At 40.5% G+C, this 22,235-nt stretch overlaps 2 protein-coding genes and 2 non-coding genes across 8 annotated transcripts; 1 reads left to right on the top strand and 3 right to left on the bottom strand.

Annotated features, from left to right (window-relative positions):
- Positions 1 to 952: 952 nt before the first annotated feature.
- trnal-caa (transfer RNA leucine (anticodon CAA)) lies at positions 953 to 1,062 on the bottom strand. The gene is made up of 2 exons: positions 1,025 to 1,062; positions 953 to 998 (listed from the first exon to the last, which is right to left on the bottom strand). It is a non-coding gene; the product is annotated as a tRNA-Leu (tRNA).
- A 796-nt stretch (positions 1,063 to 1,858) lies between these two features.
- On the bottom strand, positions 1,859 to 1,967 carry trnal-caa (transfer RNA leucine (anticodon CAA)). The gene is made up of 2 exons: positions 1,930 to 1,967; positions 1,859 to 1,904 (listed from the first exon to the last, which is right to left on the bottom strand). It is a non-coding gene; the product is annotated as a tRNA-Leu (tRNA).
- A 176-nt stretch (positions 1,968 to 2,143) lies between these two features.
- On the top strand, positions 2,144 to 14,622 carry dhrs12 (dehydrogenase/reductase (SDR family) member 12). Of its 3 annotated transcripts, none has more exons than XM_053876857.1 (10): positions 2,144 to 2,324; positions 3,013 to 3,146; positions 3,304 to 3,386; positions 4,184 to 4,276; positions 4,350 to 4,431; positions 6,644 to 6,705; positions 6,844 to 6,948; positions 7,020 to 7,110; positions 7,507 to 7,644; positions 7,716 to 14,622. In XM_053876857.1, exons 1-10 carry the CDS (start codon positions 2,269 to 2,271, stop codon positions 7,826 to 7,828), a joined length of 957 nt encoding a protein of 318 aa, XP_053732832.1. In that variant the 5' UTR covers positions 2,144 to 2,268; the 3' UTR covers positions 7,829 to 14,622. The 3 variants fall into 3 exon arrangements, with proteins under 3 accessions (XP_053732832.1, XP_053732833.1, XP_053732834.1); XM_053876859.1 differs by lacking the exon at positions 2,144 to 2,324 and adding an exon at positions 4,071 to 4,105 and having other exon boundaries at positions 3,081 to 3,146; XM_053876858.1 differs by lacking the exon at positions 3,013 to 3,146 and having other exon boundaries at positions 2,173 to 2,324.
- Positions 8,421 to 21,970, bottom strand: wdfy2 (WD repeat and FYVE domain containing 2). 3 transcript variants are annotated; one of them, XM_053876854.1, is made up of 12 exons: positions 20,185 to 20,522; positions 17,990 to 18,057; positions 16,693 to 16,766; positions 16,102 to 16,156; positions 15,442 to 15,592; positions 14,875 to 14,987; positions 13,779 to 13,905; positions 13,452 to 13,557; positions 12,866 to 12,967; positions 12,200 to 12,286; positions 11,978 to 12,086; positions 8,421 to 10,545 (listed from the first exon to the last, which is right to left on the bottom strand). In XM_053876854.1, the coding sequence occupies exons 1-11, from the start codon at positions 20,319 to 20,321 to the stop codon at positions 12,027 to 12,029; spliced, it is 1,080 nt and encodes a 359-aa protein (XP_053732829.1). In that variant the 5' UTR covers positions 20,322 to 20,522; the 3' UTR covers positions 8,421 to 10,545; positions 11,978 to 12,026. The 3 variants fall into 3 exon arrangements, with proteins under 3 accessions (XP_053732829.1, XP_053732831.1, XP_053732828.1); XM_053876856.1 differs by lacking the exon at positions 20,185 to 20,522 and adding an exon at positions 21,715 to 21,970 and having other exon boundaries at positions 8,424 to 10,545; positions 12,156 to 12,286; XM_053876853.1 differs by having other exon boundaries at positions 8,424 to 10,545; positions 12,156 to 12,286; positions 20,185 to 20,521.
- Between the last annotated feature and the right edge of the window lie 265 nt (positions 21,971 to 22,235).

The raw sequence follows: 22,235 nt of genomic DNA, 5'->3' as shown, positions 1-22,235 counted from the left end.
TCAGAAAAGTTTTCCGCGCTTCACTCTTCCATTGAACAAAAGAAGAGAGCATCACTGGGAAAGATGAAGTCGCTCCTAAGAGAAGAAGAGAAAGAGAGAAAAGAGAAGAGAAAAAAGTTGTGTCAGAAGTGGGATTCAAACCCAGAGCTTCATTTCAAGAGCAGAAGTCCCATGCTTTCGAAGGTTTACCATCTTGAATATTAGACCACTCGGCCATCCTGATAACTGGGCTTCAGAACGTCCATGCTCAGCAACATCAGAGAAACTGGAATAAGCAGTTAAAACCTGCAAACTTCAGTGATCACAGTTTTGAGCAAATATTTGTTGACTGTTTTTGTTGATCATTTAAATCATATGATGCATTATTTCGATCTGACTTTTCTGTACCAACTACCTATTATAGTAGTGATGGAGTGATCGCTGTTTTTGCAAATAATTTTAGACTGAGTGATTTCTGAGTGATATTAAAACATGTTTGGCTCTTTCCATCTGACTTTTGTATACATGCATACATACATCGTCAATTAACCACCCCTTACTCATGTTTCCAGAGCCTATCCCAGCAGACTCACTGGGTTATCAACGATAAAACTACTTTGAGAACAAATTAGATTCAGGCTTTAGAGTGCCATTTTAATCGGATACGTTTATTTGATAGGAACTAGGACTGTTGAGCTAAAAGTCCCTTTTAAAATAAAAGCAGTGTTTGCAAACTACGACAATATTTCATGGTAATACAAAATGGCTATCCAGTTTGTTTAATGTGATTTGATTCATCTAACATGTCAGTGTTCCTTCTCTCATATCATTTGAACCTGAATATATGAATGCTGAATTTGCAAGGTGAAACAAATGTAAGAGACAGATTTCAGATAAGTTTTCAACACTTCTGTACTTTTCTGTACCCGATTAACAATAAATTTTACTGAAAATGGGGACAGGAAAAAAACTTTGTCAGAAGTGGGATTCGAACCCACGCCTCCATTCGGAGACCAGAAGTCCCATGATCAGGAAGGTTCATCACCTTGAGTCTGGCGCCTTAGACCGCTCGGCCATCCTGACAACCGTGTAACCCAGGCGGCAGAAAGTAGTTTGACTGCTGACGCTTGTCGGTTGAGAATTTGTTTTGTTTGGTGACAGTGGGCTGATATGTTCACAGTGACGACTTTAAAACTGTAGACTGTAGAAATTGTTGTTGTCTGTGTGAAAACGCGCAATTGATTGAAGCCGGATGTTGAATTCAATTATTTAATTTGGGTTAAACAGTACAAGCAGAGCGTATCCTGAAACATCCACATTTTAAAAAAAATATTTTTCGCCAGACTGAAGCATTCTGCTAATCTCTCTGGATTAGTCCGTCTCATTTATGAACGGCAGATGACGCCAGATCTCTGCGATAAGACTTTTCTCGGTGACGTCACGAAACGTATTCCTTTCATATAAAGCTGGTGTCAAATTAATATCTGGATTGGAACTAGTGAATCAAATGAAATAATGTGGCTTTTAACTGCAAATGTGTTCATTGTTCTCAGCTAGATAATTCTTAGTTATAATACTACTTATTTATGTATTATTATCATTGGTGTTGTTTGAAAAAACAAGTGAAGCATTATGTCGATCAAACATCGTTTCGAGGTTATAATTATTATTATGAATAAATGTCGAAGCATTCTGACGCTACTTATAATAACCACTATCGTAATAACAACTGGTGAAGTAAAAATTTGTTTGTTTTCTCGTCGTGTGAGTATCTTTTTCATTTATGCGACTCGTCCATATGTTTCATAGAGAGAGAGAGAGAGGGAGAGTGAGAGACGACGAGGACCAAAACGGTTATATCGAAAGAAAGAAAACGTATTGTCAGAAGTGGGATTCGAACCCACGCCTCCAATCGGAGACCAGAAGTCCCTTTTCACAGGAAGGTGCTACCTTGAGTCTGGCGCCTTAGACCACTCGGCCATCCTGACAACTGAATGCACAGGAACCAGATTTAAGGATTATCAATGTTCCTACTTCAAACGGACGTATTAGTTTCTTTTCTGTTAAGAATTGCGTTCTCAAGTTCGGGGGCTGACTGCAAATGTGAAGAAGAAAGGACAAATGTGAATTATATTTCGCATAACAGTTTCGCTTTCCGATGGAGGCGCTATCAGTATGGCATGCGACTTCCTGTTTGTGAACACGTGACCCGGTGACGCCATAACCACGGGTCGTCCTTATGAAACACCAGCGTCTACTTGTCCTGCCGTTAACGTTGTAGCGAAGATTATGTCTATCTACAGGAATGCAGTTTGGTTTATGAAAGGTCTCCAAGAATATACCAAGTAAGTATGCGTCCTATCCAGGACTTCTGTTGTAATGTTCGCTGTCGGTGGTGTTCATGGGATTTAGTCTGCTCGATGAGTTGAACTTCATCATTCACACAACGCCTGAGAATCCAAATCAGTCTGGAATATAACGCATGCTTGCGCGTTTTGTGAGCTATGACTGTCAACAAGAAGGGGCGACGTCTGTCCTGATATGCAGTCTTTGTCGGTTAACTCCCTCAATTGCATGAATGAAAATAATGCATTACTATGTTGACACATTTATATCGCCGGTCAGTATTTGAGAATTACTCTGGTGACGTCAAGCACTGAAGCACCGCTTGTTGATCGAAAGTCTTCCGAATCTATAACAAATCGAGCTCAGTTGCTACACCTCGTTGTGGTGATTGATTAACTGTAGTGCAAAAGCGTGAAATAAGTTAAGCGTCTGCACTATGATCCCTCACCTGAGTGCTGATGTGACTATTGATATTCTATTTCTCAGGAAGATAAAACAAAATCCAAGAAATTGTATGAAATTTGATCATCAAAATATGTAAATGTATAATTTATTGATCGAGTGTGTCAAATAAGGTGTTTCATAATACCACCTATGATTATCAGTTTTAAGCTCAGTTTCTGTCCTGACACAGTTAAAGACAGTGGAGCACTCAGAAGTGTTGCATCATGATCTGCTCTCTCACAGGAGTGGTTATGAAGCTGCTGCGAAGACTTTCGTCCCAGCAGACCTCGAGGTCAACCTGAGTGGGAGGTCTTTCATGGTCACGGGAGCTAACAGCGGAATTGGGAAAGCGACAGCACAAGAAATCGCTAACAGAGGTGTGCCTACTGCGCAAAACTATCTGTGATGGCAGAGAATATGGCAACAAGCCAAGTCTCATAGCTCATGAGAGACCCCTCCCCCACACCCAGAGAAACTTGTTTAAGTCGCAAACATGCCATCATGATGAAGTAGACTTGTCCTTTCTTTTGACAGGGGGAACAGTCCACTTGGTGTGTCGTAACCAGGGTCGGGCAGAAACAGCCCGAGATGAAATAGTTGAGAAAAGTAAAAACCATGTGAGTCCTGGAAGAACGAATCATATATAATCCATTTTTAAAGATATGATTGCACACTTCATCTTTGGATCATTCTCATCAAGCGTAAAATGGAAAATCTCTGCCAGTTTTCTTTGCTTATGCCTGCGTTCCAACACAATTCTGCGATCAGAGTGACTGGTGTCTGTTTAAAAGGAGGAAAACCAAAACTTTGGTTGATCTTGATTTTAGCTTTCTTGTTCGAACAGCATGTGCACTACAGAGCTGATATACTTGGGGTAACCATAATCCTTGTCACTGTTGACCAACACAATTCCTACGATAGATGGCAGCACAGCACAAACCTGTTTGGGTGGGACAATCTTAGGCTGTGATTTTTAAACAAAAGTTTCAATCAGGCGCACTGGAAGGCAATTTTCAGGTGCACTCCCCACCGCGTAAATGGAAGTGGTTGGTGACTGATGATTCATGTCCCTCATATGATACAGTGATATGTGGAGAGTCTATGGAAGGGAAGGGGGAAGTTGGGGAACCAGGGGAAAAGCAGCACCAGTTTTTCCAGTATTTCACTTCATGTTGAATTATCTGACTATATGAGAGCTTGAAGACATGTCAAGTTAAGATTTTGTGGGATGATAGAGGCTTCTTTTTAATGTAAGATGCCTGCTGTTTACTCAACACACCTATATATTTGTGTGTGTGTAGGTTCCCCCTACAGTCTGAAAACATTAAGAGGTTTGGTGTGTATGAGTTATTGATTTTCAATGTTTTCCGGATGAAAACCTACAGTGTTAGATGCCACTTTTTCTGTTTTCTAGAATGTTCACATCCACATTGTTGACATGTCAAGTGCGAGGCAGGTTTGGGAGTTTGGCCAAAACTTCTCACAGAACAACAGTCTTCATGTGTTGGTAGGTGTGTGTGTGTCTTTTTTGTCCAGGTCATTCCACTCTGTATTGAAACCATCATTGAACTTTGCACCAGATCAACAATGCAGGCTGTATGGTCAACCAGAGAGAGCTGACTGAGGAGGGGCTAGAGAAAAACTTTGCCACAAACACGCTCGGTGAGTCCCATCGCTTTATGACTGCTACCGTCGACAGGATTTGTTCCACATATTCCTGTATCTTCTAAAATGGTCATCCAAGAAAGAAAATTGAAACAGCTGGGTGGGTTTGTGTAACGGCCCCAGTGCGATGTGTGCACTGTTTCTGCAAGCAGGTCAGAAAGCTTTCCAAATGATGTATGGCGATATCGACACACGCTGCTGAGTGAGAAGACAACCCAAGCTGCTGAATCCTAACTCACCAGCTTTGCTCTTATCCGTGATGGGTAGATGAGGTGTCATGTGCAGGGTTGATGAAATGGCAACTGCTAGATGACGCTCTTGATAGAGAATCAAAGTGAGGTTTTATTCAATCAATTCCGAACATTTTACAGCAGAAGGTGCCTTCTCATGGCAACTGAACATCAGAACACTGTGTCATGACACCTCATCACTAGCTCTTATCAATGAGCAGAAAACCTGAATAACAGAAGGCCAGGAGTTTGTTATTGTGCAGCAGCTATAAGAGAGTTCAAATCTGTTATTGTAAATGTTATTGCCATAAATTCACAGTAGTGTAAACTGACTGCCAGATATTGGAAATGTTATTGTGTTGTAATTCTACAGCCATCCAATGAAAATAAACAGTAGCCACCTGTGAATAACTGTAGTAGTAAGGTGGTTAATGATTTTTCAGGCTGAACAAATATGACCTCTGACCTTTGCACAGAAAATTAAAGGATGATTAGTATAGTTTTCCTGGGACCATATAGCAGATTGACAAGATGCTATAGCACTCTGCACTGTGCCCCACTCACAGAGGGAGCCAATGGTGGACATACCAAAACTCTCTGCTTACCCACGAGTCCTTCGACTATTTATAAATCATTTTCAGTTCCTGCACGTGGTTCAGCACTAATTAATAATAAAATACAACCAGAAAATCAAGCCTAGGAATCTGGAAAGCACGAAACACTTGATATAAAATCAGAACAAGCAGTAGAATAATACTAATAAAATCTATTTAGTAATGAGCAAATCCGTTTCATTTTATTTTATTTTAAACTGTGGAAAATCACTGACAATAGTCATAGACTAGTCGATAGGCTTGGATTAGTCAAAAGCTAGATTAATATGTTATATTTTAAAATGATGAACACACCAATGGGAAACTAAGTCTGCTTAATATCCAACTGGAAAACCGTTGTACTTGCAACTCAAACAAGGCGCTGTTTTCTAGCTCAGTCACTTAGCTGAGAATGTTATAACTGGAGATTACCGGACTTCTGAGCACAGATTCTGGTGTTCAGAATCTGTGCTCAAGTTGGTATCTTAGTTGGTATACTGCTAACTGCTATATGGTCCGTACAGTAAAGACTTGAGATGAACTGCTTGGCAGCCTCAGACATCAGAGTGATGACATGGAAAGTCTGCTTCAACCACCATCTCTGGAGAAGTCCGTCCAATTTATTAATTTGCTCCAGTGGTCCTCGGAACCCTCGAGTTTTGATTGACAGCACAAAGATCCAATGAAATCTGAAGTACGTACCTTCCACTAGACAGGAGGCCCTTGTGACAAAGAAAGTGGCTCATTGGTTCATTTTCAATCTGACAGCGTCTCTCGTGTCCGAGTTGTCATAAATTCCCAGTCATTTAGATAAAATGGCCAAGTATATGTGTGAAAAAGGGGTTTCCTGGCAGAAGCAGACTATAGTAAGTTGGAGGAGGAAGGTCAGACTGAGAAAGAGGTATCAATCACATCATGCCATTTATCGTCTTCAACTAGGAACTAGCGTATTTAGCTGGGATTAAGACTCAGTGTTGGTGAATGAAACACGAATCCCACAGCAGGTGCAGAAACTTTTCTATAAAGGTTTGGAATGGTGTGGGGCCGACTGTTCTACCTGGTAGCTTTGTTTCTAAATATATACATGACAAATTGAACGTAGTCTGCACGCACGCACACACATTTATTTTACTTAAAAACGAAGCTACCAGGTAGAACAGTCTGCCCCACACCTTTCCATATATAGTGGCAATATTTTGCTCATGTCAGCGACTGCTGAGATTCTGTTAAATTGAGCTAGATAAAATTCTTTTTTGTTGCATCTGAGCATGTCTAACAGGCAGTCATATCAAAATCACAGCAGTCACCAAAGCCTAAAATCCAGTGCCATCTTTTTTTGTGCCAGTGTAGCCCTGGTGTTATATGATTGTGTTGTATACTTCTCAGGGACCTACATCCTCACCATGGTTCTCATTCCAATTTTGAAGAAGGCTGAAGATCCCAGAGTGGTGAATGACACTTCTATTACATTGAAAAATTCTGCTACAACCATGGCCAAAAACGAAGACTTCCTAGAGACTGTTGGAAGAAGATCTCAACCGTTGGTCGTCTGATTTACAAAGTAAGTTGCGGCTGCTGTCTTCCAGGTCACGGTGTCGTCAGGCGGGATGTTGACGCAGAAGCTGAATGTAGACGACCTCCAGTTTGAGAAGGCAACCTTCGACGGCACCATGGCCTACGCCCAGAATAAGGTGACCAAATCATTGGCAAGATAAAACAAATGAGTCAGCTGATGTTGGAAGTCTGAACGTGTATGTAACAGAGGCAGCAGGTGATCATGACCGAGAGATGGGCCGCTCTGCACAAAGACATCCACTTCTCCAGCATGCACCCAGGCTGGGCCGACACACCAGGTAGGTGCTTGGACTGGACCTGACCAGTATGAGGCTCAGAAACTGTGCCTGGCTGTGCCAGACCAGGACAGTACAGGAAAGCAACAGGGCAGGTTTCTGTTTCCTCATGTCAGAGCTCAAAGTCTTCTGCTCTTTTGCTGCTGCTGATTTTTTTAAGTGGGTGCTCTTTCATGCTAAGCTTGCTTCAGTTGTTATCATAACACAGACAAGTGATTCCCTTTCCTATTTTGAACAACTGTGAGGCTTTAGCATTTGTTTTATTGGTTAGCCCCCTCTTGATATGAATGAAGAAGGCGTGGCAAAATGAAAACTGATGATATATGGACGAAATGGAAAAATATTTTTTTCATTGTAAAGCATGTGTCGAAGGTAAGAAACTTCCTTTTGATCCTGCAGCTGTTCAGTCCTCCATGCCATCCTTCCATGCTAAGATGGCTAACAAACTGAGGACAGAGGCCATGGGCGCAGACACTGCGGTCTGGCTCGCCATCTCAGCAGCTGCTGCCAAGCAGCCCAGTGGACTCTTTTTTCAAGGTAAGTAAAACATGTTCATCTCACTGTACAAAGTCAGTGGGCCTAATGTGCTCCGGTTCTTTCCGGTCCAGATCGCGCAGCAGTGGCCACTCACCTTCCTCTGGCCTGGTCCAAGTCTTCCTCCCTGGACCAGGAGAAGCTAATGCTGGTTCTCGAGGAGCTGGCTCAGAAGTTTAAACCTTGACGCCTCGGTCCTCCAGGGCTTACACTCCATTAAAGATCCATCAGGTTTACATTTTTACATTTCACTGCAGATGGAACAGCACTCCCAAATACTACAGGTATCTTAATCGGCATCTCTGCTCCAATGGCACAGTGATTATCTTAATGTAGCCATGTACAAAGTTTTCTTAAATGTTTTCTTAATGGTTTTTTTTTCCATCTTTGTTTTTGTGGAAAGTTCATCAGTGAGCACAGAAAGTATTATGAAGCTCCAATCTAATTTTTAAATAGGCTTGGAGGCCCATCGGGTCATGTGTCCCGCTCCAGCCGAACAAATAAAGTTTCTGCGACGATGGAGACAAAATGTGGACTTACCTTTTCTTTCACCGAGGCCGTTTCGTCAGGATTCGTCTATGATTCTGCCATCTGCTGTCCGTTTGAGCTCATTGCAGTCTGCATATTTAACATTATTAGTAGGACTAATATATTTGGTAAACAAAAATCATGGATGCAAAAGTGGGCTTGGCTGTACTTTTTATGTTTGTATGTATCATTTTTGTTTTCTGTGTCAACCACATTTCTCACTATCTCGAGTATATAAAATTAACATATCTACCTGGTTCTGTCGTCAGACGCATGCAGTAAACAAAAACGCTCAGACAAAACATTTTTTTATTCTTTTTTTAATTCAAACAGTCCATCTGATTAAAACACATAAGCTCTCTGATTTGGATGAACTGGCTTATTTTAAACACACAAATATTCATAAATTATCAATGAAATGAGGTCCACATTATCGACGGTGCTGACTGTGTAGTCACAGTAAACACGACGCTGCATCATCGTCACCACGTACACAGTCGTACATTCATTGATCGATCCTCAAGCCGCTCACACATAAATCTTTCCATTCATGAAGTTCATCACAAGATATCTAGATAAAACCTGACTGGTTCAAGATCCATTTGGGCCAAGGCATCCATGTCTTTCTAAAATCTAATGTATATACGTACAACATGTAAACTTGTTGCAACATAAATGAACCAGCCTTCACTTGAACAGCAACACAGGTGAAGCAGGACTCCGGTAACATGATGATTGGATAAGTTTGTATAAATTACCTTCAATCAAACCACTGACTACTTATAGGGCTTAATTATTCAACATTCTGTGACCCCGTAGCCCCAGGAACTACAGTGCCAACACAAGCTAAGGTGTAGCTAGAGGGAGGGAGCACCCTGCATATATGCATATATACTGCATAAAACATTTTTTTAATGGATGAAGCTTTTATTCAATAAGAAGTACTTGGTTCAAAACTAGTATCGCCAGGGTCATTCTTAACTTGTAATGTTGCAAGGAGTTAAAGCCACCGTGGTAGGGTCACCAGGACACAAAGCCTCCCATCTTGCAGTAAACAAATCTTTCTTACCAACAGAAAAACGTAGTCATGACTAGCATTATTTTACAGACAGTGCCATCTTTTGCCCATATAAACCATGTGTGTAAAATTATTTCAGTCATTTGTAAGGACAGGAGTGTTAACTGTGACTCCACTTGTGAAGTGTACTAATAACTAAAATGTTGTATGATGACCCGCAGATTATCATCAGATCATATTCAAGTAAGAAAAGATTAGACGATATGATTTGGTCTTCTTTTCTGGTTCTTAGACATAGAGTGTGAAATGTACATGTGGTAAAACTACTCATTTATAACAAATTGGAATTAAATGTATGTCACAAAGCGAACACAACAAACAGAATTCAGTATATGTAGTCATTCCTCACAAAGTAGAGGAGTAATGCCACAGTTGACATAACATATTCAGAACTGACACATACTGTCCTGTGTTCATAAAAGAGGCAGTCAAGTTGACTTGACACAGAGAATCAAAAATGAATACGTGTTGTGGTACTGCTCTTGTTCAAGTCGACATATTGTAACTTTGGCAAACAGCAATGAAGTGTTTCCATCTATGATCTGTACCAAGATATTTGACGGGCTGGTTTAAGATGCTGGCATCCATTGTAAACAATAAGGATCAATAGAGTGTGACAGACAGGAGGGAAGGCGAAGTGTCTATATACACCAGTCAGGCATTACATGGTCCCCTATACTGTAAATACTGTGCATTTAAGAAGCATCATGAGTGGAATGTCTGTTGATATGATGCAGTGAAGTGAGATGCCTACTTGAGCCAAAGCACACCTCATGCCTGTTGTACGGTAAATGCAGAGCTCCACAATATAAGCCAGGTAGTTGCGATATAACGATCAAATTTGAATGAAAAGTGTCTTTCAATGGAATTAAAACTAAAGATTAAAGTAGTCTGGGACAGATTTGATTAGGTTGATGCATGGAATCAATGTAGCACTTGTGTTTCTTGAATCTCTCCTGACTCCCACCTGCACAGAACAGATAATTCACAGCAATGTTTGACTCCTCAGAAGAATGTCTCTCAGTAACTTGGAACAATGACCACAAAGCGGATTTCTGAGGATTGAAAAGGCTGACAGGACAATTATGAGGAATTAAAAAAAAATAAAACGCATCTTCACATGAACAAGCACATGATCCTTGCACTCGTGTAAGTAACCTCGCGACTTTTCGCTGGCATCTCTGGCTCCTCAATAAGTCAATCCAGTGTGCTGTTCGAGCGCCATTCTGTTATACGTTTCCTTTTTGATGCTCATTTTGTCCGAAGTCTCAGGAGACCACAGGCGTCATGTCCCACAGCTGCAGAGGAGCAAGGACACCAGTTAGTCTGCACACCCACCAAGAGAGGAATGTTGAATGACGTTGGGTGGGTTATCCACAAATGATGTGACTTATTGGTCGCTATTTATTGGTCTGCGTTCAAAGTAGGTTATTGTAAAGTGAATGATTTCATCTGAAGATGAGTATGGCTACCATGGCCTTATTTCATTTCTCAGTAAAATTAATAATTATAAGACTGAAGTCACAAATTTGAGCACTTATCGCACAAGGCTGAACAAAGAAATTTAAACTAACCAACTAACTTTGTGTCATGTTTCTGTATTCTGTGCTTTCATGTTGGCATTTCCTGGTTGTGTGTTTTTTCTTTTCTTTTCTTTCTCACCCCTCCTCCAGCTTCACAGCAGCACAGCTGGAATCAAACACACTATGGGTTGCCAGATGGTTACTTCGCGTGGTTACCTGCAGAGTCATCTGTACACCAGCAATGATTTTAGTATTTGGCTGAGCCACCATGACGCTTTGCATATTTTGTGTGAGTGTTAATGTGGGTGAACCCGGGAGGAACGAACGAGCACGACTAATCCTTGTAATGAATTGATCATCAACCGATCATTATCGGCTAATATCCATGTGATGGGTGAATGGCGATCACTGCCTTTCATTGCTGATCACAAATACCCATCACCTCTGACAGGTGGAAGTCTGAAGAGGCCCTGCCTGTCAGTTACATGGCACCCCTCGCTTCCCTCACTCGCAGCAGTGTGTCTGCTGTGGCTGATCGATATTGGTGATCAGCAGCAGAGATCTTGAACAGAGCAGTTGCACACATGTATAAGCATTGCTGAGTGAGTCGCCAAAGTTTGGCATCACTAGGTTCCCATAACATTGTGCGATTGTAAAGGCAGGCACGTGTGAAGACAATGTAGTTAGCCATGTTTTTTTTGGCATTTCGAGTGTGGAAATATTAAAACTCCCCACAGTACAATAATGATGTTGGGGGGAACTATTTCAAACATATGTTTTTCTCTTGTAGCAATGTCAAATATATTTAAAAGTTGCCATAAAAGATACTTATTTCTAAATCATTATTTTACATCCAAATCAACATGGAGCTAATGGAGGAAGTGTCCGACTCTCAAATCTTCATTTCCCATGATTGACCCCCAACATTCTTCATAACTCGTCGTTCAACTTATCATTACACAACCCCTTTGTGTCATACATAAACTTTTCATCAGGACTGGGCTAGCTGGCGACTGAATTAACCCCTCAACAGAAGACCATTGTGAAACCAGGTCCAATCACACGGCACAGACAAAAAAAGACTGTGCTTGGAGCTAAAGCTAGCATACAGAACCTGTGTTTAACAACAGAAAACAGAGGGCTTGAAAGGAGAGAAGTGCTGACTGTGACCAGTCCTTTAGTGATGACAACAGATTCAGATTCTGACCTTGATGACCTTGTCAGTGCCAGAGGTCAGCAGGCTGCCAGTGGTGGGCTCATAGTGCATGTAAACAATGGCGTGCTTGCTGTCGTGGAAAGTGGCGGTGGGAGCTCGACTGGAAGACACGAGAAGAGACAATGCTGGTCAGAGACAGAAGCGTCACAGAGGTCTGATTGTGACTCACTCCTCCTCAGTAATGGACTCATAGCAGCTGTCGCACACTCGCACCTCAAACTCGAAGCCCATGAGTGGGATCGTGGAGCGTTTGGAGGAACACTTGCCACACACTGCCTGACCACACTTCCTGCAGTGGTGCTGGTTAATGACACAGATTTGTTAATAGTAACAGACATCATTAACACTGTAAAATAATTAAAGTAAATAATTGAACAAGAGTCCTGGTTTTTAAAGAACAACCTTCCTTTTTGCCTGATTGTAATCTGACTTCTCCCAACTGTGTGTTTTACATTTTAGCCTTTTAACCTTTGCTGTACCAACTCAGCGAGGTGACCACAGAGTGTTAGCTCAATTTTGGTTTAACCAAGCTGCGTCTGACAAGTGTGTGTGTGTGTGTGTGTGTGTGTGTGTGTGTGTGTGTGTGTGTGTGTGTGTGTGTGTGTGTGTGTGTGTGTGTGTGTGTGTGTGTGTGTGTGTGTGTGTGTGTGTGTGTGTCGCAGGTAGGTGCCAGGGTCGAGCAGGACAATTGGATGCATGTAAACAAAATGCATCATAGGAATTCAATAAACTCAAATGATTTGAGACAATAAAACACACAATGAACTGCGACCCACACTTCCTTTTGAGAATTTCTTAAGTAGTTCCTATTTCAAGACAGGCATTATGATTCAGCTGCAAATGATGGACAGTAATCCAGCAGCTTCCTGGTTGGTTTACCTGACGAAGGCCGATCTTCTTGCTGTCCCACATCTGCTTAAAGTTCCAGAAGAAGGGCTGTTCACACTTCTGACAAGAGTCACTGTCCAACCACTCTGGAGTCTGAAGACAAAAGTTTTTTTAAAGGAATCATTTTCCGATTAACTGTGGTAATCAGGAAATGAGACGCTCTGCTGTGATTCCAATCCCAAGGAGTCACTACGGTAACAGAGCAGCTTTTCATGCAACAAGGACACAATAATTAATACCACAATAAATTGCAGCCTTCAAGAGGAAAATCTTCACAAGAAATGGAAGATTGCTTTACAGCCAGTGAGATGCAACTTGCAGCTTCCGGACGATATGGTGGAGTATTATATTCGTCAATGCATCATGCACCAAGATGTAAGAACAATGTGGATGACGACATAGGGAGTGTAGAGGAATGTTTAACACAAGGGGATGGAGTAACTGTGGCCCACTAGGACAATTGTAGGCTGTGTATACAACCTTTTTTAATTTTATCCATTCCATCACTAACAGTGATTCCGTGGTGATTAGACACTGATCATTCACAGACACAATTGCAACAGGAAATAGCTGTCACCTCTTGTCGTGACACGTCCATATTCCAGATGACGATGCTTCCGTCAGCACTGCAGGAGATGAGCTGGCGGGTGTGCGACGCATAGCATAAACCCTGGATCTTCTCACTGAGGGAACCACACGTATAAACCAAAACCCTCACACCTTAATACAGTTTTCATGTACCAATTAAGTTTGGTCTGTATTTGAGCTATATAAACTATCAGTAAGACAGAATCCATTTGAAAGAAAATTGCTGTTCTTGGACTGAATGAGATGTCTGATGCTTACGTTGCACATAGATACACACAAGGCTCTAAATGAACTCACAAGAAAGAGTAGGTCTTACTTGTGCCCCTGCAGCTCGATGGCAGTGCCTTTGCGCCCCCCTATGTCCCACATGATGATCGTGTGATCTGAGCTACCAGAGAACAGAACCCTCTGGACAGGATCCCAACAAAGTGCAGTCACATGACCTGAAAAATATCACATATCACTCCATTAGGAAAGAGCAAGCCTTTTGATTTCATGTCATATTATACATTGTTTTTCTCACACATTATTCAACTAAGCCACTGACTGAATCAGTCAAACTAACTTAAACACTATCACTACCACTGCCTTAATATTATGGCCACCTACAGTATCTCATGAATGAAGCTTATAAATGAAGGTAGCTGCTGTAACCAAACTCTCATCAGGAAACACAAACATCGAGAGGATGTCTGGTTCATCATAGCTTGAACTCTAATAATGTTAAGAATTATAAATGCATGAAATGCTGCAGGCTGCAGATTTCTGAGATGTATTGGAGGAGTGTCAGTGGGTCTACATATAAAAAAAAACATCTGATTTTTTAAATAGGTGGTGAAGCCAAACTAATCTCACAGAATATTGAATATTTATAAAGTGACGTTTTAGAAAGTATTGGTCAAGATTGTGATGGAAAACTGTTACTGTTCAGACAAATGTAATGTTAACATTTCTCTTTGTTTACTCTCTGAGTGCAGACTGAGTTTGTCACAGATACTCAAGGTTGTTGCTACAGTCTTGTTTGTCATCTTCAATATTGTTGTCTACCCCTCCTGTCCAGTGAATTAAAGTCTATGCTGGCTGAGAATTCCTCAGTAAGACTGTGAACTTCATCCTGCGGATTATGTATGTATTCTCACTCTCTTTGCAGATTTCTTTCAATAAATATTCATAAAAGACAATTCTCTCTCCAAGATCTTAATTGTAGTCAGAAAAAATCCACAACAAAGGTGTTTGCCTATATATTTGCTCTACTTATATCTTAGCCTGACAGCAGTGGCTGTTTTTCCAAGCTTTTCATTCAAAAAAAAAAAAAAAACTTGATAGTGTGAATAGGAAGACTACAACATGTATTAAAAACGTAATCTCAAACCAGCAGTGTACAGTGTTTGCATGTGTGTGCGTGTGTGTACCTGTGTGTCCCTTGAAGGTTGTGACCAGACAGCAGCTATCCTGCTCCAGCTTCAGAATAGTCACCTGACCTGATTGGTCACCGACGAAGGCATGTCTGGTCTCCACATCGAACCTGTAGTTAGATTAAGGCAAAATACAACTTTTCTGTGAGCCAAATTGATGGTACATTAAAAAAAGGAAATAAAAAGGCTGGCCAGTTGAATATAAAGCATATTTATGTTTTTGGCAAATTGGACTAAAAATGTTTGATGTAACCCTCATGTTGAAATTGTCACTGCCTCAGTGGTAGATATTCAACTGCTACGACAGGTGTCTACAGGACACCAGCTGATCACAAGGTTGGCTCACTGGTACAGTATGGTTGTTGCTGTGGTCCACTCATTGTCATCATTAACCACCACCAAAAACTGCACCTTCTTCTGTCTCTTCTGACTGTCTGATAATATTTCAATCTGTCAGATTCTTACAATAAAGTATTGTAAGCTCTATTAAGGCGCGTTTGTGTTGCCAAACTAGATCATGTTCAGCTAGAACATATACAACATACACATCATAGCAAAGGATACTGGAGTCCAGAAACCCAAGCCGCAGTGTGATGAGTCCCCAGCTGCTGACCGCTCTCAGAGCAGTGCCACGTGAACCTTTTGTCCTGACCTGAGCTCAGCAGCCACTCCATCTCCAAGACAAACAGTGCCACAGTCACCTTGCCCTGGTGGGCTGCACAGAACATAGACATACACACTTTGTCATAGTGCAATGGTGCTTTTGAAGATGTCACGTTTTGCGAAAGTATTCACACATTTGTTTGTCCACGGATGAACAGCATGATCACAGGATCACAACGATGATCGATGATGACGCAACTATACTATACTATGCACAAGCATTCGTGAACAATCTTGTCTGCCACTTTTACACCACAACCCTAATAAGGTAGTGGCCATAATGTATGCAATTATGTATGTTCACACTTCCAAAATGGAAGAATTATTGTTTTTATTGTTTTTCTCTGTAAAGACTGCAGCTGAGCTTCAGACAGCATCAGTTTTCTTCTGTACATGAACCTGCAATACAACATTCCTTGCCGTGTAGCCAGAAATACTTTCTCAGCCCCCACACAGTCATTTATTAATTAGGCTAAACAAATAGCAACACAATTTCAAAGAAAAGCATTGTACATGTTGTCAACATAAGGATGTGATAACATGCACGCACACACTCCTCACCTTGGTATGTGCGCCCTGGCGTCATCTTATTATAATCTTCTGATAAGATGAATTCCTGAAAGCCAAAGGCTCATGTCACAACCATTCAACAACCTTGTTCACAGCAATTTATAGTTCCATTCCTAACTGTTTTTTAGTGATTTTTAGAGAAGCCATCGGATTGGTCACACACTTCCAGCACTGAAAACTTAAAGTCAGACTGGTTCCTCTAGCAGTGTTGATATTTTGTTTTAGTTTATATTCATATATTTAATTTCCCAAATACATTATACAATACTCCTCTTTCTTTTGTCCTTTGCCTCAAGAGAGCCATAAATGAGCTCCATGCAGCCCTGGGACTTCATACATGTGTGTCAGAGTGCAAGTACTCCAGAAATATTAAGGGGGGATTTTTCTAATATATATATGTATATTTTAAAGTGTTTAAACACTAATTTCAGGTTGTTGTTGTTTTTTTCTTTTTTTATGGAATAATTCAGATTTGAGTGGTCATTGAGGTTGACATACTCTGTCCTCATTTGAGAAACATTGTTCTCCACATAGGCTGAATCAATACAAGTAAACAGTGGAAATGTGACAAGCAAAACTTACACAAATACTCCCAGTATCCATCCCAAGCGAGAGCCTCCTGGTCTCATGGTTAAAAGACATGCAAGTACATGACGCTGGAGAAACAGATTAAATTGTATTAAAAGAGAAACAGGAGAGAAATACACTAATGAAAATGAATTAAGTCTTCTAACTGTATTAAACTGTTCTGTATCCTGTATTAAAGGTGCACACTGCATGTACAGCCGTGATACACATGACAGTCACTGTTTCATAAGCTAAAACAAATCACCCCAAGACTCAAATCTCATTCACTCCTTTTTCTTATCCATCATCCACTTTCCTGAACATACAGCAGATAACCACCGCACACAACCTGTGTACTGTTTTCATGGTAAACCAAGAAAAGGGAAGAAAATAAACAATAGACAATTATAATACAGTATAATAACATTGTTATTATAACATAGCAAGACAGGGTGGTGTAGGTCATACTATTAACAAAAGTAATTACAAATTAACTAAAAAAAATGGAAAATTAAACAAAGCACGTTACAAAAACAAAAAATTACAAGAGCTGGTTCAAAACATTTTAATTTTGTAAAGCATACATTTTTTTAAAGAATCAAAAGACAGGAGGAGAAAAATAGCCACCGAATAGACGTAAGAAGAAAATGAATGTTCCACTCAGTTAGAAATATAGTTTAGTACCATGGCATGAGTTAAAAAAAAAATCAGCTTCTCAGTGAGCTCCAATATGTACAAGGTGTATAAGCGCAGAGGTTGTACAATAGGTGCAAGTCAATAAATACTAGCTCATCAATAAGTTGGTTGTTTCCTGAGCCAGTGATAAGAGCAAGCTGAGCAAGCTACACGATGGACAATGCCGATCACACACTCCAACAAACAGTGGAGAAACTACACTCAGTTCTGCTGTAGGCTGCTACAGCTCCAATGGCAAAATGAAAGACATTTCACTTCACTATCATCCATCTCGAGAATAATGCTCCATCTGCTTATAGTTATACGAGATTTTTATCCAGTAATTTTGCTTTATTAACCATTACTTTGAACATCTTCAGGTTTTTTATTGAATTGTGAGGTCCGCCTTGCTCTAGTACCCAATCCATCCTTCCCTCCAACTAGAGTCTGACGTGACTCTGAGTCACAGTTTCCAATCCTGTTGATGTCCAACACTGCCATTCTGTTGTCAAAGGAAACATGGTTTTTGTTTTCCATAATTTGCATCACCTTTCAGGGAACACTCATTTAAACTGTGCAGACAAAGTAAAGAAGACAGAAATGGAGGGCAACAGCTTAACACAACACAAAAACTTACACGGCAGCAGTTGATAGACACTGGGCCAGTACTGACCACTGTCCCTCTTCAGCCACACACGTATTGTCCTGTGGAGGGAAACATCACACCACATCAATTAAGTATTTACAAACCCAGTAAAAGGGTGAGTGGAAAAGCTGAGCAGTAAATCAGCGAGGGGAATGTTTCACCATTTCTAGCAGTGTGACACACCGACAGATGTTCTATGTGCGAAATACTGGGACTATCCCAGTATTTACAGCATGAAAGCGGTATAAAGGTTATGGTGGGAATTTTTTATACAGTGTCAGAGACACCCAGTTACACCAAGTGAAACGTGTGATGTCGATTAGCTACAATAGTACCAATGGAGTACAATCCCAAGAGAGTCGAGTGGAGCTGAACCAGGTACTTTGTGCGCTACAGGTCAGAGTTTATCAACACTGATATCCTTTGAAGCACTTAAAATAATTCTTCATCAAACGTTAAAGATCCACTAATGTATATATCAATGTATTGATATATTGACCAGAGAAAATGTGCAGAAGCCACACCCATCAAAAACGCTTTGTTTAACGAGGGCTGAATTTTCATTTTTGCCACGCCTACTCGCCCTCTCTGCCTCACAGCTTGGTGCCAGCATCATGTGAATGAACACCACGTTCAAATAGCTTTGTTTAATTGTATAGTGTTGTTTTCATGTTTAAAGAATTTATAAATTAGCCTCTGTGGGGCTGTTCAATGTTTCATGGCTGTCGTGGAAAATATTCAGCACAGTGTTCCACATTTGATAAATAAATCTAAAATGAATACGGTCACTTTAATTACGGAATTCTTGCACAGAGATCTTGCAAAGACAACAGTGTTAGGTCTAAAAGAAACATACAAGCAGAAAGGGCCACAGTTCAGAACAAACTGACGCCCATGGTAGAACCACATGATGGAACGACGACGAAAAGTAAAACTGGGTGACACTGTCCTCTGGTGGACACAACATAAGATGACGTCCAGCTATTCAAACCTCAGCACAGAGTGCCAGCCAACACACACATCCTGCCCAAAATCCAAGACTGGCTGTCTGTGCATACATTATATGGATGCTTCTTGAAGTAGTCTTCTGAACATTTTCCATGTTACGCACATTTGTTTGATGATTGCGTTTCTTGATTTCACTATAGAATACATATATTTAAAAGAAAAGAAAATGCATAGCATAACAACAACCTCTTTACTACAATATTATTTACAAAGTAAAAGATGCCGCAATGAGAAAAACCCATTCACACGTGTTTTAGACTGTTTTATTAAAGTTCATTAGGTATATGACAGAGGTTGTACCCAATTCACTGTGATTTGATAATTATTAATAAATTATTGATATAATAATAAATTAATGAAATAATCAATAGAGATGCTAGTTTCAGCTGGATTGAGAGTGTAGTGATGGTGTAGTTCAGAAGCGCAACAATACTGATAAAATGCCAGGTTTACTTGGTTTAATGGTAGAACGATAAAAACAACCATAAAGTAGCTGACATTTTAAGCAATAGTGAGATATGATTTGTTCTTAAGATATAGTATGTAAATCAAAGGAAAATGGAAGATAGTGATTTTGAGAAACTTACTGATACAAATATATGATTATTGAAACATCCAAGAATCTCAAGAAAGAAATACAAGAGCACAGAGGCAAGGACGGGAAACCCAAGACTAAAAGTGAATCCAGGGAAGCAGAAAAACAAAATCGTGTATGATAATCAATGACGCTCGCTGTTGTTGACTATTGGCAAATTCAGCAACAGTGGCAACGTTTGCACCTGCCTTTTAATTCATCACATTAGTCGATTACAATGTATGTGTACCGCATGTATGTGTATCACAAATTTACAGATGCCCAACCAATGTGACGCTCTAGCAAAGGAGAAATTAGTATCAATTGAACACGTGACAGCTCTCTATAAACACGAGTCTCTTAAGGAAACACGGTGTGCTCAGAGACGCGCTGGCTTCAGTATCACCGCTCTTAGAGAGAAACTCGTCAACAGTCTTTCATTTGAAAGTGGTATCATTTGCATTCACTCAACGAGTGGTTCACTCATTGTTGGTTAGCTGCTGCAGGTTTTGGTCGTTGCGTCACCTGACATTTCGTGCCAGACCTTGCTACAGAATAAATGTACTGGCAGTAGTAACGTGGGTCGTGAAGCGGGGCAGCCTACCTGTCTTCCGACACGCTGATAACACAATCCTCTTTGGGAATGATAACTGCGGTGCTAACAACATCTTGGAAAGCCTCGATCTTGCTCAGCAGACATGGCTTCCGAGCCTGCGGCTGGGACTGGATGTCGGCCGCCATGTGTGGACGATACACAAGCCTCCTCTCCCACTCTGGAGCCGAATGAACATAACCAAGACCCGGTTAGGTCCGCAGGGCTGTAACGAGTAGTTAGAACCGCTTTGCGGGTTCGGTGCCAGCCAGGTAGCACACGGTGTTATGACGGCTGTCAGCTGACAGCATACGCGAAGGAGTCACCGTTGATCTCGTACATTTTCATGAGCTTTTCTTCTCTCTGATTGGTTAAAAGGGTCTTGACGCTTCTCTTGACCAATCACTTTGATTAATATTTTTATTTCTCATTTCCTCCAGTTGACACTCGCGTTTTCATAAAATCTAGCCCACTTTCGGACCAACGCTTCGCAGTAACGATATAAAACTTCCCTTTGAGCCGTTACTTTGTTTTCATAATAAAATTACATAAGCCATTGTTTTAGTTTCAAAATAGACATTATGACACTTATTGATTGCAACATCAACAATAAAAAAGTTGTACATCATTTAAAATTGTGAAGTGTAAAACCATTGTAAACAAAACTATGTATGCGGCCATTGTCGGAATGCATTTCATTCGTGTTTCGTTAATGACGTGTAGACACCACATAAATATCACGATTACTGACTTATGTGAACAAATAACACGAGACATACTGCGTGTAGGATCCACGTCAGCCTATAAAACGAACAAGTTTTTTTTTTAATTATTATTTTATTCAGAAGCAACATGCACCTTTTGCGCAGGGGACCGACATGGAAACAAGGGCAACAAAATGATTCCTTAATTTTCAATTGTCGTACAATGTACGATTATGAGCGAGGCAAACTGGATGCTTTTATTTTGAAGGGCATGATTCGGAAGTCACATTAGGTATATCCTATCGCTGTCATACGCTACGATACGGACGACATAAACACGACCTAATAAGAATTTTTGTTGTAGCAAAAAAAATGCACGACTATATATATGCAGTGATATCGTAATATATTTACTTCATACTTCATTTTTAGCATGCGATATGTGGCGTTAAATTTGAATAATCATCCCCCAAACCTCCTGAGTCTAAGGAAAGGCGCTAGACCAGCATGAAGTGCTATTGTTAAGGCTGACCACAATAAATAAAAGCAGTGATGTGAATTTAAATTCTTTCTGAAAGTTTAAGACACTAAAATTGAAAAGTACTCAAATCATCATGCAAATCATTTACATTTGTCACTCATTAAAGTCATTTTTCTTTTTTGTATTTCTTATTTTGTATTCCAAATTCTATCCTTGGAATTTGTTTTCTTAAGTTACTTCAAAACAAATCTAATCTGATATGTTTGAACTCACTACTGCTTATGGTACACACATAAATATCTTGACAATAACTCCACATAGGACAAATATGCTTTTAAATGTGAACATTTCACATACCACCCAATCCTTTTTGATTGATGCTGAAAGGTGCTGATCAAGTTCTTGCTGGGGACAGCTTTATGCAAAGTCAAAGGTTGATAGGTGCATTGTCCTGAAGTCAAGTTCTATTTGAGTCAGTTATATACGGAAAACAGTCCACCAAGTAATTAGTTGCTCCATCTACTACAGGATATAGTGGGAACAATATTGTTTACCACAACCAATATAAGGAAAATAAATATTGCGTGTCTAGTAGCGGTGGTCTGAATCTGAAGTGACTCTCCCCTCTGTTAAGTGAAACAAGTTCGCTTTTATTTTATTCTATAAAGTAAAACAAATCAATAACATGTCATTGCCTTCCCTCCCAGAGGTCAAAGCGAACATGCGCAGATGAGTCCCACCTTACCTTATTTGGATATGGTAATGATGGAGCCTTCCATCAAATGAACGCTCGTCCAGTTCACATGTGACACTGAGAGAGCACGCGATAGGCGGGGCCTGGCGCGAGGCTGTGGGTATAACCAGTAGACAACGCATAG

Source organism: Synchiropus splendidus, chromosome 10 (genome assembly GCF_027744825.2).
Source record: "Synchiropus splendidus isolate RoL2022-P1 chromosome 10, RoL_Sspl_1.0, whole genome shotgun sequence".
NCBI lineage: Eukaryota > Metazoa > Chordata > Actinopteri > Syngnathiformes > Callionymidae > Synchiropus > Synchiropus splendidus.
The sequence above is the reverse complement of the archived record's forward strand: the minus strand, read 5'-3'. Positions and strand labels throughout refer to the sequence as shown.

Coding starts and splice junctions, on each gene's coding strand:
- dhrs12 (XM_053876857.1), top strand. CDS start 2,269: ATGTCTATCTACAGGAATGCAGTTTGGTTTATGAAAGGTCTCCAAGAA. Junction 3,147..3,303: donor ACAAGAAATCGCTAACAGAG/GTGTGCCTACTG, acceptor TTCTTTTGACAG/GGGGAACAGTCCACTTGGTG. Junction 6,706..6,843: donor AGGCTGAAGATCCCAGAGTG/GTGAATGACACT, acceptor GCTGTCTTCCAG/GTCACGGTGTCGTCAGGCGG.
- wdfy2 (XM_053876853.1), bottom strand. CDS start 20,321: ATGGCGGCCGACATCCAGTCCCAGCCGCAGGCTCGGAAGCCATGTCTG. Junction 14,988..15,441: donor GCTTGGGTTTCTGGACTCCA/GTATCCTTTGCT, acceptor ATCTAACTACAG/GTTCGATGTGGAGACCAGAC. Junction 13,906..14,874: donor AACCTTCAAGGGACACACAG/GTACACACACGC, acceptor GATATTTTTCAG/GTCATGTGACTGCACTTTGT.